Here is a 15,962-nt window from a genome sequence, read left to right on the forward strand (position 1 = left end):
GACCGGGGCACGAACCCGTGTCCCCTGCATCGGCAGGCGGACTCTCAACCACTGCGCCACCAGGGAAGCCCATATGACTCTGCTTCTTATCCTGGCTCCACCACGGTGGACATTTCTGGGCCAGACGAGTCCCCATGTCCATTTTCCTAACACTGATCCTCTATATGACGTGGATCTTCCCTGGTCATCCTGAGAGATCTGCCTCTGGTGACCAATCCTGAGTGAACTGACTTTTCTCTTTATGCTACACCTGCCCACCTTCTCTCACTCAAAGGTCCACCTGCCTTTTCATGGATGAGTTCAAGCACTGTTCATCTCCCCAAATAAATTACATGCTCATCATAGAGAAATTAGAAAATATAGCTAAACCAAGAACAACAACAACAGAATAAATTTTTAAAAATACTCCATCATCCTGAAATAACCACTGTGTGTTATTTATTTATATTTCTTGTTTTACTTAATATTTATACTGTAGATCACAAAAGGGTTTCTTCCAGTCAAATCCAGGCTGCACAATGTTTTCAGTAATTTTGTTTTGGGTAATTTGAGTCAGGATATTTACTGTTCAGTGTGCCACACTCCCTGCCACTTCTTACTTTATTATACCAGCCCCATCTCACTCATTTACACCTTATACCCGAAGGCATCTGGTTTTGCAACGCCTGCATCGACATACAAGTGTATTTTTGTTAAAATGGAATCCTACTGCATATCCTATTTTGCAACACCTTTTGTGTAGCAATGTACAATGAACATCTTTCTGTAACAATAAATAGTCCCCTCCAACTTTATTTTTAATGGCTGGATAGTTTTCCATTGAAAAACTGTATTATAATTTATTCATCTAACACCTACTGTTGAATATTTAAATTGTTTTCAATGTTTCCTGCTTCACTGAACATCCCTGTAGCGAGAGCTTTGCATACTTCCTTAATTAGTTCCCTAGGATAAATTCTAAGAAGTGGAACGGCTGGGTCAAAGAGTATTCGCAGTTTTAAAAGCTTTTAACATGTGCGGCCAAATGGAGTGTTCAGAGTTTTACAATGACACTGACCCGTGAGAGCTTCCTGTGACTGGCAGGATGGACCCTTCCAAATATTAACAGCATCACAGACAGCATCCGAGCACTCCTCCCTTAAGGCTTTCTGAAGTCAACTCACCCAACAGGGGGGCTTTTCTCCAATAACCATCCCGGACCTCCACGTAGTCGTACCAGCAGAGGCGGCTTTTAAACAAATCCATGGATGTGAAGTTTAAGACGATCTGCAAAGAGTTACCGTAAAGTGAGTTTTGGCAGCCAAGCCTGAGGAGTTTTGAAGATACGTCTGGCATAGCGGTGTTCTCACGTTACCCTTTAGCATACAGAGCCCTCAGACCACAGTAGGAGTGTCCTCTCAAAAGCACATTCACAGGAAACCTCATGACATTCAATAATAAACCTTAAACAGGATGGGGAATAAACAGAGGAGATGGGTTCTTTGGTTCTGTCTGGGGAATAACTCGGGCTTTTGAAGTCACTTGGTGGTTTATAGAAAGCAAGATGCATTAAAAAGACTGGTCGGGGTGCGTTAAGACTGGGGATTTGGAAGGAGGTAAGAGGTCAGTGGAGTTTAGAGATACGAAAAGATCTTAAAACATCATCAATCATTCCAAAGGGTTTGGGGTGAGCCCAAGTGCATCCGAGAACCTCTGTGATCAATGTTCCCCTGGCCATGACCTCACTCTTCTGAGGTGTGGTGTGTCTAACAGCCTTCCTACAGTTAGTCCGTTCATCCATTTATTCATTCATTCCACCATTGTTAGTTGACCACCTACTGTGTGCCAGTCTGTGTTGGCCAAGCAAGATAGAAAGATCAGTAAGACAGAGTACTCGCCTTTAAGGAGCTCGGAGAATGAGGGAAGGGCAGATGTGCCAAGCCAATTAGAACACTATGGAATAAATGCTGAGAAGAAAGGGATGGACAGAAAGGCATTCTGGAGACCCAAGGAAGGAGAACTAGATTCTGCCCGGGAGAATCTGGAGAAGGCTTCTCGGAGGAGGTGGCATTTAACCTAAGGAGAATAGGGGTCCAGGGGCCAGAGAAGGAGGGCCAGACAGAAGTTTGATGCAAGGGACTGACACGAGCAGAGCAAGATGTCTGGGGAACCGCACTGTGATTCCAGCAGGGTGATTGTGCGCGTGTCTGGAATGAGGGGGCAGAAGAGGTGAGAAGGAGTGAAGGCTGGGGAGGTGGGTTCAGAGGGGCTGGGGAGGAAGGTTTCCAGTCCCTCCAGACACACTTGAGGCCATTCAGCGGTGCCCCTGCCCACAAGCAGTGGAGGGGGTGGGGGGACCCTACAGACTTGGCACACAGGTGCTGCACCCCTTCCAACTCAGACAGCCCAGACCGAGGTCAGGTTTGCCCTCTCCCTTCACCCCGCTTCAAGCCCCGCCATGCAACGTGCCCGGGATTGTCTGGCTGCAGCTCCCAAGTGGGCTCCCTGCCCGTCCTCGGCGTGTACCTTGCCCGCCGTCTCTCAGCTCTTTCGCTCTCCAGAGTCCCCTGAAGCGCCCTGCCCCAGCTCCTGCACCTCTGACCCTATCTATGGCTTTTCCCACTCGGGGGGACCTTGCTGTAGGGCAGTTCATCTTTTTCTAGCCTCTTCACCCTCCTCCCTCCGCTGGCCACTTTCTTTTCTATTCTTACAGCCCCGGGTCCCACTGTCTCTCCCACCCGTGGCTGGAGGGCCGCAGGTCAAAGTTTGCAGTGCCCTCCCGGCCACATCGAAAGGACTTAGTTCTTTGTCCTTGTTCTCTGGCCCCTCTGCTTTGAACCTCTCCTCTCTGGTTTCCACCACACTCTGTCCACTGTTCTCTCTCCTCGGCTGGCTCCCGTCCTCCCCGCTCCCCATTAACTGTAAGGACACCTCAAAAGAAAGCATTGTCCTCCCAGCTTCCCTGTCTGTAGGTGACACCCTCGCCCTGATCACTGAGGTGCTGTACCTTGGGGTTAGCTCTCCTTGGCCTCTATTGTTTATCCCAGTGCTGATGGACTTTCTTCCTTTGAGATGTCTGAGTTCCCGCTCCAGGTCAGTCTCGCTGCCCCTTCAACAGCCCTGCCTGCGTTGTTCCTGCTGAGATGATTCCCGAACCCCTCCCTGCTGTGCCCCCGTCCATCCTGCACACTAGGTCTTCTGGATCAATCTTGCACTTACAGCTCATGTTTACCAGATCCCTCCTGTGCTTAGAAAACTTCAGCAGCTCCCTATGCCCCCGTCTCATAAATTAAACTCTGATTACTTTCCAGAGCCTCCAGCACCCATCCTATGTGACCTTATTTCCCGGTGCACCCTGATATATCCGTGCTAATGAGACCCTCCCATGCCTGGATAGGGGGCCCCTCCTTCCCCCTTGAGTCCTTCCATGATTTCCCAGATGGACATGATCTTTCCCTCTTTGAAACTCCTCCCTCCCTATCTTAGAGTGATTCTAGAGCAGGCGTTTTAGAGGCAAGCAGATCTGGATTTCCTCCCAGCTCTACCCTTCCTGGCTCTGGAATCTTGAGAAAACACTTGTCCTCTTGGGCCTTTAGCTTCCTCATCTGTAAAGAAACATGCACACCATTGGGTTGTTGAGGGGACTGCACAAGAAACTGTATATGGCGTGTGTAGTGCTATGCCTGGCACATAATAGACACTTGATGAATGGCGATTTAAAAAATCAAGCCACACTGAATGTACACTTAATGCACCATGAACCGGACACACGAAGTGCTCTTCACACAGGCTGCCCGTCTTGAGAGTGTCCACCAGCTCCCTTGTTCAGGTCTCAGGACAAGGAGCACCGTCTTCCACAAAGCCCTGTGATCTCCTAGGAAATGAAGTCAGTACCAGAAAATAACTGGCCAGCTTACCTCCTGTGTTGCAGTGTGTGTGTGTGTGTGTGTGTGTGTGTGTGTGTGTGTGTTGTCACTTTTCTTTCAACCTGCTTGTGGATTAGAATCACCTCAGAATTTAAAAAGATACCAGTGCCAAGCAAATGCCCCTCCTTCAATTAAATCCGACTCCCTAGGGGTGAAGGGAGGACCCCAACTCTAAAGTCTGAACTCTAAGTCTCTTGAAGACAGGGGTTGTTCCTTAGATTTCTTTCATCTCTCCCACGGTGCTAGAATTCAGGTGGAAGGGCTCAGTAATCCTTGCTAACTGGTTGCAATATAATTCTTTAGCCTTTGCTTTTTAAAATTTCAGAAAGGAAATGTTATTACAACTTCCTTGGTAACACGTTCACAATCTGAATGAATGGATAATTATTCAGGCTAATTATTTAAGTATGTTAGTGAACCATAAAGACCATAGGGGAAGAGGTGATGAACAAGAGGTGAAACTCAAATCAATCAAGTTTGCTGATGACCAGCAGCTCTGGGGAAGGCTGGGTGAAGCAGAAGTTGAAATAATTGGTGCTGGAATTTCAATGATATATTCTCCCTGCCCCCAGTCAGCAATAATAATTAAGGCTTGGTGAATCTCATGCAGTTCAAACATATCACAGAGCCTCTGCTATTCAGGGCAATTCAACAATTTAGGGATTGCCAGATCCCTTCTTCCTCCTCCTCCTTCTTCCCTCCCAAGGATGCCTCCTGCAGGCACAGGGACCTCATCTGCCCAAGGCAGACAGGTCTGAAGTGTCTCAGGCTCACCATGACAACCACACAGTCATAAATGCTTAGAGCCAGAGGAAGGATGTGTGCGTGTGGCTGTTGTGTGTGTGCGTGTGTGTGTGTATGTGTGCGTGTGAGTCTGTGTGTATGAATGCATGTTCAAATGTCTATCAGCCTGTCCCCTTTGTGCAATAATTTAGGATGACAGTTAAGCATTCGGGATCTCAGAGTCAAATTGCCTGGGGTCAAATCCCAATACAACAAACTGAGTAGCCTTAGGCAAGTCCATTTCCTTAACTGCAAAGTGAGTGTGGTAATAGCGCCAATCACATGAAGCTGTTGTGAGGATTAAATGAGAGACTCCACACGATATGCTGAGAATAGCGCCCATCCTGTAGAAAATGCTCACAATGGTCTAAGCCATTGTTTCTCTCTAGTTATCACAGTATATTTAACTTAACATTTAAGTGGACATTTTTTTTATAGTGATGAATTAGGAATATCTGAAGATTGGCTACAGGCACCTGAAAATCCAACACCTCCCACTGCACGCCCACCTGTAAGTCTTCCATTCAGCCGCTCATCCATCTACACATCCATTCAACAAATAATACTTATTGTATGACTCTGTGCCGTGGCTGTGTTGGGTGCTGAGGTGAACCACGTCTGTACTCAGTGAGCTTAGGGTCTAGAAAGGGGACGGCCAAATAGCCAGCAGTCATGATACTGTGAGAGAAGCCACGACAGGTATGACTGCAGGAAGCTAGACCCAAGGGGCAGAGATGCAAAAGTAGCTGCATCTAGGTTGAGACAACGTGAAGAACCCTTGGGTTTGTAGTGAACTGTAGGGAAAATTACAAGCTTCGAGGTGCAGAAGCCCCAGTTCCCAGTTCTATATCTTCCTCTGAATGTGAGCAATTTTTTAAATGTCTGGGCCTCGGATTCCTTGTTCAAATAATGGACATAAGGAGATGAACCCTGCAGAAGGGTTAAGAATATACCACCCTTGGACCAGGGCAAAAGAGGCCCCTGAGCTGGGCTCAAGTTTAGAGGGTCATGGAATCTTCAGAACCAAAGGAATGTGCCTATACAGAGTCTTCCCAGCTCCCAGACTGCACCTCAGGAGCCCAGGACCTTGGAATTCCCTGCCCAAATAGCCCTGAGGCCACTTCCAGGTGTACAAGGACCTCTGCCCTGGATCCATCCTCCCGAGGGTGGACAGCACACCTGGCCAGTCCACCTCCACTGGAGAGGGGGCCAAGGAACAGCTGTTTGCAAGGTAGGAGTGGAGGGTGCTTGGGATTGTGGGCTGGGGGTTGCCCTGGGTGCTCCTAGATGGAGCTGGGGCTGGGAAGAGGAAGAGGGGCCAGCCACGGTTGGGGGCTAGCTCTCCCTGCAGTGCCATCTTCCAGAACAGCACTCCGAGGGGTCAAGAAATTCTAAATTGGATCCTCGCCTTCCAGGGCATCCTGATGGTGTATTTATCAAGGTAGGAGGGTGGCACCTACTTTGTTTTACATACTGTGAGCTTGATTTATAACCCCTGTAGACATTTAGTACCTAGGCCTCCATTTGTATGGGGGAGGCTGGTGGGAAAGTCCAGAAATCATGAACGTTAAGCAAGCTTGCACAGTGACTGGCACTTAGTAGGGGCTCATAACATAACAGCTATTATTATTACTGTTAATAATAATACTAGTCCCTCATGCCTCACCCAACTCAAAGAACGCGCTGTCATTTCCTGAGGTGGTTTCATACCTACCTTTTCCCCTGGAGTAACCGATATCCTCCAGACACAGTGGGAATAAGAAGGGTAGCCATTCGGGAAACCGGGGGCGGAAAAGTTTCCCGTCGTGTCCTGCAGGGTCTCCCCACATGCTGCACAAGCAAAACAACACATGTGATCCGGGCATGTGCACACACTCCCCGCCCATGCAGCCCCCTGGACAGGGCTGCTGAGCAAATTCACCCCTTTACCAGCCAAAGCTCTCAGAACACCTTGGCAAAAAGCATGTCAGGCAGATTGACATTTTTCTGGTAAAATGTCAATAAAATAGAGGCAAATAAATGTCAATAAAAGCAAAAATCGGGCCTGGGGGCCAAAAAGTAACACCCCAGGGGTTTCTTCTGAGGCTCTCAGGATTCAGTACAACCTAGAGGTTTGAATCTCAGCTCTCTAGCCATCTGTTTGCTGGTGGGCAAATGTCCCAGCCTTGCGGGGCCTCAGTTTTCTTTTCTGTGAAATGGGTGGGACCTACCTAGAGGGTTAATGAAACCACCTGCATTACATGAAATGGCTCAGTGCAGTGGTCAGCACACTGTGAGTTCCCCCCTACATAGCAGCCATTATAATTACTGCTAATAACATCTGTGGCAGAGAGAATACAAAAATGCAAAAGCACATGGAGCAAAAAAGAAAATGCTTTGAAATTTATTTCAGCTGTTAGTTGGAATCGTCTCTTCTTTTTCTGCTATCCACCTCTGAAAGAGCTACGGAATAGTCAAGAAAACAGAGGAAAACGACCAGAAGCACAGGAAGCTGGAATATTCTAGAGTAGGCTATTCTGCCCTTGAATGTTTGAGGGTTGCCTGGAGTCTAGAACCTAGTCCTATGTATGTGAAAAATATTTCCCCTAATTTGTCCTCAAAAGAAAAGGTATCTCTATGCGTAAGCTTGGAAGTTGCAGCTTTTGTATCCCCTCATCTCTAGGGATTCAGACCCCAAAGACAGGTACACTGGTTTGCTGAGTGCCCCTCCTTTCATGGGGCCACCTCCAAAGTGTGGGAAACACACTTCCTTACACTTCTTTTCCTACGTGCAATCCAGCCTCTGCGTGGCAACCACCTTTGCTTTCAGTTGCTACTTGAAACTATTTGAAGATGCAGTTTTTGGAGCTGCAGGAAGGAAGAGCTGGAGAACGGCCCATATCGGCCTCAGGAAATCCTGGATGTTGGGGCTTCAAGATCATGTTACTGAACAACTGCCAGGCATGATGAGGATTATGCCCAGCAGTGAACACCCCCGAGGGTTCCATGGAAATTATTTTAGAATAATCATCAACATTCTGCAAGAACATATACATTACTGTATGGCTCCATGGTATTTACCAGCTGCTTCCAATCCTTTTGGGAAGTAAGAAGTATATACATTATAACTAAATAAATACTATGGCATTTCCCAGGGAACGCTGTAAGGTTCCTCTTTCAATTCAGCAAGGTTATATGATACGTGTATCCTGTATTTCAGCCCTAACATGCCCCCAGATGACTAATAGCTGGATGGACTTATTTCCCCAAGTGTCATGATGGAGCAGTCCCACACGGTCCTTTGAGCATCCCGTCCTTTGCACACGAGCTGGGGCAGCCAGAGACCTTTTCTGTGCAGGTGCAGGGCACAGATGGTCGGGGGGTCTCCCAGAACGGTGGCCTGGAGGGAAGCAGTGCCAGCACTGCGGTCCTTTAGGGGTTGAGTATGGTTGTTGTTTTGTGAGTGTGTCCTGCCGGCAGTGTCGTTTGAAAAAAAGCTGAGAGTCCAATTTTCTAAGATGGCCCCTATTTCAAATATTCTGTTCCATGATCAAACCACATGTTTGGTCTGGGAGTTTGGAAAAGATTGCTGGACCTTTTGGTAATGGAATTTCCTTCTTCCCCCGCAAACCACCAAATCACCTTCTCTCCCATCACTGGTAAAAACTTGGCTGCTGTAAAGGAGCGCTTTACACTGAAGCTCAGCAGCTTAAAGGGGCCAACGTGAGCTCCCCCCTGGGAGGCAAGGGGGCGGGGGTGACAATGCTGAAGCCAACGAGATGGAAGCAAAGAGGGCAAAGTCAAGGGGCGGGGGGTTTTGAACTGGCAGAGAAGCAGACATCTGTTTGGATCCAGTGTACCGTCCCATCTCCAATGGCAGAATACTGGCCACTGACTAGCATCCTGGATGGCTAGGAGAGCCCAAGACCATAGAAATGATCTCATTTACAGCACTGAGATGCCCTCTGCCTTCCAGTGTTTGGGAAGCTGGCTTCTACCCTTTCAAAAACATTCTCCTTCACTCTTTGCCTTTCTGCAAAACCTGGGGTTCTTGTTTTACCAAATCCACATCCCCTACTCCCATAGAAAGGAGAGTGCTTTTACCCTATGGGAGGCACACCGCATTGGACTCCTGTTCACTACTGCTCCACTACGCCTTCTTCCTCTTCCGAACGTCAGGGCTTTGCCAGAGAATTCCAAAGCTTCCCACAGTTAAGCTGTGGGCTCTAAGACCTATTATTTGCTTCACCACCTGCAGTCACTCCACCGCTGGGCTTTCTGCACTGTCCAGCACCTCAGCACACCAGGAATGACAACTGCCAAGGGGGAGACTCTTCATGCCCCCCAAGGTGTCTTCCCAGCACAAGGGAAGTTTGCCCATGGTGGTTGAGTTCAGTTGTCTCCGTGGTGCTATGGAGGCCCTGGAACCCCTGCGATTCACAGTTACCTGGGCATTTGTACAGCTTCCTGGCTTGAGCTATGTCTCCCTGACTGAGCCGCACACGCTGGCCGATGGTTGGCCTGATGCCATTGTCGTCTCGACGGGGGAGGATGGTGTCTAAGAAAACTCCTCTACAGGAAGAAAGGAGAGAGCGAGAAAGGAGAACGAGAAGTCAAGGCTGTCAGGCTGTCCGTGTGGGGATTTAGAGTCTGCATTTCCTTGCCCACAACCCCATGAACATTCCTACCCCCTGGCCTGCTCGCCCCAGGCTGACATGACTCATGACGTTGCCTCCCCTTGTGCTGGCATGTTAGCATTCCATTTCTTCAGCTGCCGGCTCCCTTTCCAATGGGAAAATGACTCTGCCAAGTTTAAAACTAAGCCCTAGCCCAGTGGCCCTGAGGGCTTCCTTACTGAAGTGTACCGAGCATCTCCACAAAGGCCCTGACAGGTCCAGGCCCCAGGGCCCCCCACTGCACAGCTGCAGGGAGCACCATTCAGAGAGACAACTGTGTGAGTGGCGCCCTCTGGAGTTGTGCGACGGGCAGCTCCCAACATGGGTAAGTCTTGGAGAGGCTCCAGAGAAAGCTTGGGAACCAGTACAGTGTGAGGTTCTCAGGGGCTGGTCAGCAAGCACTCGTTGATGGGTTGGTGAATAAAGCAGTTCAGAGTTTGGGGGCCTTGCTGGCAAGAGGGATAATCAGATGGAAAACGGGATGAATGCAAAGAACAGGAGGTAGTCAAGAGAGCCCTGGCCTAGAGATTTCTGTGTAAGGCCTCACTGCCACCTGTAAGGCCTCACTTGCCTCGGACAAGTCCCTTCCCTCCCTGAGCCTCAGTTCACCCCTCTGAACAGTAAGAGATTGGCCTAGATGGTCATGGCGGCCCCTTCTAACTTTCACATCTCATTCTGCTCCAATGGGAGCGAAACCTAAAAGGAACAAAGCAGACAACTGTCCACCAGGATGCCTGGCTGGGTACTGGCTCTAGTCACACCTCCGTTTTGTGGGTGTGGTTTACCCCCCTCCTGATCCTCTCACTCTGCTTCCAGATCCCCAACCTGGGACCTCTCCTGGAGGGTAGGGCCTTCCCTTGAAACGACACCTTCTCCAGTTACCATCCTATTCCTTTCTGACCCTTCTTAACCAAGTTTCTGGAAAGAATTGTCTCCATTCTCTGTCTGGCTGCCTATCTCTCCTTCACTCCTCAATCCAACTGCGATCTGACCACGCCAGCAATGGTCCCCAGTCCCCGACCACCTGGCAAGTCAGATGGACCCTTGCCAATGCTCACCTGCCCTCTCTGCAGCACCGCCCCTTTGCTGGCCCCTCCTCTCCTGGACTCTCTTCTCCCTGCTTCCCAGGCACTGCTCTCTCTGAGCTGTAAGTTAGGATCTCCTTCTTCTGCTTCCCAGGAGTGCTATCCCTAGGGTTCTGCCTTCTCCCTCTTCTCTCCTCTCTCTTGCTCCACTTGCTTCCCTGGGTTTTAACTGACACTTACAGGCTGACAGCTAATTTTCTGATTCCAGCTCTAGAACCATCTGCTAAGACAGAAGTCTGGTGACCCCTCCACTGCACTGTCCTATGGAGCTCTTATACCCAACTCATTCAAAACCTAATGAATTCCGTTCTCCTGCTCCTTCCATGAACCTGTCTCCTGAGACTGAATCTGAAGGTGCCCTTGGCTCTGTCTTCTTCCTCCCACTCCCTGGTCAAAACTGGGAACCAGGGCTTTTCCATGGCACCCTCTATACATCCCTTGAATCTATGCCTTCCTCCTCATTCCAGACCACTGGTTTAGCAATCAGCATCTCCTTCCTGAACTCTCTTTCCAGTAGCTTCTCAACTGGCCTCCCCCCTGTAGACTCTGCCACCTCTGCTCTACCCCCCACAATGCTGCAACGTGATCATCCTGAAATGTAAGGATAGGCATGTGCCGGCTCTGCTTACGGGCCTTCGCCAACTTCCGATCACCACCTGGATCTCCAGGCCTGTGGCTCGCTGGCTTCTGCCTTTCTCTGCTGACACCTCCACCTCACTCGTTATCATAAGCAAGCTAGTACTCCTGCTAGTCCCCAAAATGCCCTTAAACAAGCTGTCCTCTGCCATGGCTGCCCATCCCCCATCTTCTTGACCACTACCAAACTCCTGTTCATTCTCCAAAACCCCATCAGATGGCTTTCCCTCTTAAAAGTCTTCCCAAGCCCTTTCTATCCCTCCCATCCTGAGTGAATCACTCCTTCCTCTGGGCCTTATTCGCCTAATATGATATGATTCTTCTTATCATACTGTACTGTCTTTTTTGGGGTGATAATTGTCTTTTCTGCTAAACAATAAGTTTCTTCAGCAGAGAGACTGGGTTCTTCGTCTCTATGCCCTCAGGGACCAAAGCGTAGCCAACTCAAAAAATGCTTCTTGAATTAAGTTACGCAGCCAAGATAGGACACTGGCATCAAAAGATTTTGCAAAATAATTATTTGTACTCAAAAGGAAATGCAAATATGCTTGTCACCTAGTTATTAGCTGCTCTTTCCTTTTTCTTCTCTTTCTCTCTCAAACATTTCCTTTTCCCTAAATTCTGCACTACCTTGGAAAATATATATTATCCCTAGTTCTTCCTTTTTGTTTGTGTATATACTTTTCCCCTAAATCAGATTTCAAGCTCGTTTTCTTTCCTATATTAGCACACCAGAGCCTAGATTGCCTGCCGATGTCCTTTTCAGCACTGCTCTCCCCAACATTTAACCACCTGGCTTGTCTCTCTCTAATTCCCATCGCCTCATCTCTGGGTCCTTTAGAGAAACTTTTGTGGAATCTTTGGTCTCCCTCAGTGACCTCACCAAGTTTGAAACCACAAGTGATAACTCTACATAAAATTCTAAATTCAATCACATATGAATCTTAAAAATGGGTACTTCTGCCCTAACATAAAATGTGTTCACTTGTAATCGTTTTCTTGATTCTCCCGGAGAAAGACATTTTGCTGCATGAGACGCAAGGCTCAGTACAATCTCTTGGTAACTCAGGCTAAATGACCATGTGGAAGCCCACACAGTGTAGGCAACTCAGGCAGCAGCCTGCTGTGTGGAGAGTGTGTGCTCACACCCGCTGTGCGTTCACAGGACCTTCCTATGTGCCAGGCCCTGCCTGGACCCTTTAAATGCACCATCTCATTTAATCCTCATAAACACCCTAGGAAGCAGGTGCCGTTGTTATTAGGGGTCCTGTCTACAGGTGAGAAAACCAAGCCTGCGGAGCCTAAGGGACTCACCCGAGTACAAAGCTAGTGATGGGGAGCCAGCCCTGAACTGAACGCAGGCAGGCCTGGAACCTGCCTCCTAGCACCTCCCTCCCTCCAGCCAGTGTTTCCCACCACCCAAGAAACAGGTCTTAATGTCTGTTAGGTACATGGTAGAGTTAGGAAGCTTGGAAACCTCTAAAACCAAAGCAGGAGGCACAACCTGGGCTCACACTCGGACAGCTCTGCGAGCTGAGACTCCCTCCCCTGCACGTCCCTGAGCTGCCAGCACAGCGGTGGGCTGTGGAAGATGTTTACTACAAGAGACATCCCTATATAAACCGCTGCAGTTACATCCCCCCTTTTATGTAGGACACTCTTAGCATTGACATTCTGCTAAACTAAGAAAGGGTTTGGCGGATGCCCTTAGGGAATAAAACTGTCAGCTCTGAGTTCTCCAAACAAAGAAGCCCCTGTACCAGAGAACTGTCTCCTCATCTCCTGGACCCTTGCCCAACAAAACCTCCAAAGACATCACTCCCCACAGCCCGGGTCCAACCATGGAGAGGAGGGAGGGGCTGCAATAAACTAGAGGGAATAAAGTTGGAAGGACAATCGTAAAGACACACGAAGATTGGGTTTCCCATCAGCAGGAATAGCATTTGCCTCTGAGATGAGCAAATGTTCTATAGGCCATTTTCTGCTCTTTTACAGAATCAAAGACAATGTGCAGGCTAGCTCCAGGGGATATGTGACCAAGAGTAATGACATGGAACTAGGGAGAGGGAAAATCTTACCAAAAGTACCCAGTTAAAGACTCCATTGATAAATGCCCCCAATGAACAAAGTAGTTTTCTGAAAATCCATGCAGAAAATTGGCATAGGGGACAATGCTACAAAATAGATTTGCCAAAACCATTCTCAACTCTGGGGCAGGGGTGTGAAGGTAGCTGCGGTGGGTTGTTAAAATAACAAGTCATGCCTCCTAACATCCGTATCCCTCTGCAACACGAAGTTGCAAATCCTCCCATTAAGAGGTAGAATCTCTTTCTTCATCACCTGAATCTGGGCTGGTCCTGTGCCTTGCTCTGGCCAACGGAATGTGACAGAGGTGAGGTCATGCACGTTCTAAAGCCTGGGTCTTCAGAGTCTTAATGAGGATTGCTGTGGGAGCAATCCCAGGCAAGATCAGAGAAGAATGACTCAGAATGACCCACAATGTCATAAAAAAATAAGCTTTTATGAACTGTTAAGTTTGGGGGTGGATTGTTGTACAACAATAGATAACATCATGTTAGCAGAAGGTGGACTTCTGCCGCCCTTGGACACCTTCAGGGACGCTGCTCCTCTCCTAACGAGCCACCCATCACACCCATGTGCTGCTTCCTTGCCAATCTCCCCTCTAGGAGGACTTTTGATGGGGAACTGTTATTTCATGGGTTTGGTCCATGGGTTTCCACTGGTCTGTGCTGATAAAATGCTTCACGCTGACAACGGTGTTAAAACGGTTAGCTCCTGAGGGGCAAAAGGGATGGCATTATGGGTGAGAAATCAGAAAAAAAAAAAAAAAAAAAAGAATTTTTTTTCTTGAAAGACAAGAAAAGAAATGTTGGTGCCAGAAGATAGTCTGTCTGCACTCTTGCCTCGGCCTCTGGCTTCAGAGCTTTGCACAGTTACTGGCACATCGCAGGCACGGAGAAGGCAATGCAGTTTCTACATCCCATTAGCAGTGATTCATCCAAAATTTCCTACATAATAGAAACTTGTAGATTCTTCTTAACGAAGTGACCACTGTAACTGCATGTGGAAAGAAGTGCAATGAGACGATGGACATTTCTTCCCTCACCTAGTCCCCAGCACTGCAGATCTCCTGTCTCCTTCGACTCATTCATTAATTTATTCATTTGACAAATATTTATTGAACAGCTACTCTGTGCCAGGCGCTGTGTTGGGTGCTGGGGATTAGAAGAGAATGCAATAGGCTCTGTCCTCAAAGATCTCAGTCCAGTGAGGGAGAGGAGAATGCAACAGATAAACATTAATGAATAAATTTATAAGAATAATTGATAGATAAGGTATAAAGCAATATGAAGAGTTTGGACAGCTATAAAAACAAGACCCAAGGTACAAGCTTCTCACCTGGACCAACTTGACCTTGATTCTCTGAAAAAATCAATACTTTGGCTCTACTTAGCCGCCTGCAACCCCTGGGGCTGATGCAATGCGAGCTGGCTATTCCCTAAACCATTTCCCCAATCTGAATCAGTCCCACCTCCACACCCAAGCATCCCACTTCTGACATCTGCAGAGGGGCCATTTATCCTGACTCTCACACCCCCAGGGTAGGTCCCTCAAAGTCTCAGTTTCCCAGCGTGGAAGAGGAAGCCTCGGATTTCCAATATGGCAATGAGTGTGATCATATCCGTCAACCCCTCACCCATTCTGGTTAAGAAATTACAACCTGAAATGTTCGAGCTGGAAGGGGCTCAGGGAACATCTGGTCCAACTCTCTCATGAGGGAACTGAGGCCCAGGGAGGTGGCGATTTGACCCTACACACAGCTGCCCCTAATTACTGTCTGGACCTCCTTCAACAGCAAGGTACATGGGAGAACGAGGGCTAGAATCCAGCCTTTGACTCTCAGTTCAGTGGTCTCGTCACCACATCACGTTGCCTTCTGTGCCTTCTGATAAAGAGCTAGGAGGAGAGTAAAGAAAACAGGGTAGGTCACTCCCATGCCAGTTGTTCAAAGATGCTGACTTTGGCCAAACTCCTCCCATTAGAGTTCTGGAGAGCCCCTGCCTGGGTGCAGGATGGCCATCCTACCTAACTCAGCTGTGCGGCCAGAGCACAGTGCCCCCGTGGAACGTGGGATGCTGAGGGTGGGAGGATGTCTCCCACGGTTCTACGACCTCATCAACAGGATGCTTTCAGCAGCCGTACCCAAGAGCCAAGCAGCCTGGGTAAAAAGTTTTCCTTCCACTCCCAAGAGCACTATGTCTCCTGACCTAATGGTTTCCTTTGATCTTTATGGACACAGAGACTCATGAAATGGATTGTTTCCCTCTTTGCTATGACTTGCTAGGAAGCACAGGGCAGGGTTTTCTGCCAACCCCAACAAAGGGTACATGACTTTATGGCATATATTCTGAATACCAAATTGATGCCAAGTTTCAACTTGGCCATCTACCCTTATATTTCCCTCCCCCTCCCCCCAAGTCTTCTCACCTAGTTTTTTTCCTTGTATATATTGGGAATCACCTCAAATCTTTTTTAATGATTAAATAAATAAAGAGCAAACAAGCTGGCTCTAAGAAGAGACTGAGGGAAAAATGCCAAGAGAGAATACTCGCACTGTGTCTCCTTTAAGTCAAGAGTGGAAAGACCTACAAAACTGGGACTAGCGGGGGAGAACTTCTATATACAAAACACTTATATGATCCAGAAGCAAGGGCAATACAGAAAATACTTAACACTGGGTCCAGCACAGCACGAACTCATCAGAAGAGACCCTGCTGATGCCAGCTGTAAATAACTGGTGTGACCACGCTTGAGGAAAACAGCTACCATCATGAGTGGCCAGCAGGCAGGAGACCTGGAGTTTTGTTCTCACTCCA

General features: G+C 48.3%; 1 protein-coding gene across 1 annotated transcript in view; it reads right to left on the minus strand.

Annotated features, from left to right (window-relative positions):
- TLL2 (tolloid like 2) overlaps nucleotides 1-15,962 on the minus strand; it is a 139,708-nt gene that overhangs the window by 30,865 nt on the left and 92,881 nt on the right. Inside the window, exons 8-10 of the mRNA XM_007117899.3 lie at nucleotides 9,115-9,239; nucleotides 6,403-6,518; nucleotides 1,164-1,266 (exon numbers count right to left, since the gene is read on the minus strand). Of these exons, the coding sequence (XP_007117961.1) occupies nucleotides 1,164-1,266; nucleotides 6,403-6,518; nucleotides 9,115-9,239 (344 nt within the window). The remainder of the gene's footprint in view (nucleotides 1-1,163; nucleotides 1,267-6,402; nucleotides 6,519-9,114; nucleotides 9,240-15,962) is intronic.

The sequence above is a fragment of the Physeter macrocephalus genome, chromosome 20 (assembly GCF_002837175.3).
Source record: "Physeter macrocephalus isolate SW-GA chromosome 20, ASM283717v5, whole genome shotgun sequence".
Classification (NCBI taxonomy): Eukaryota; Metazoa; Chordata; class Mammalia; order Artiodactyla; family Physeteridae; genus Physeter; species Physeter macrocephalus.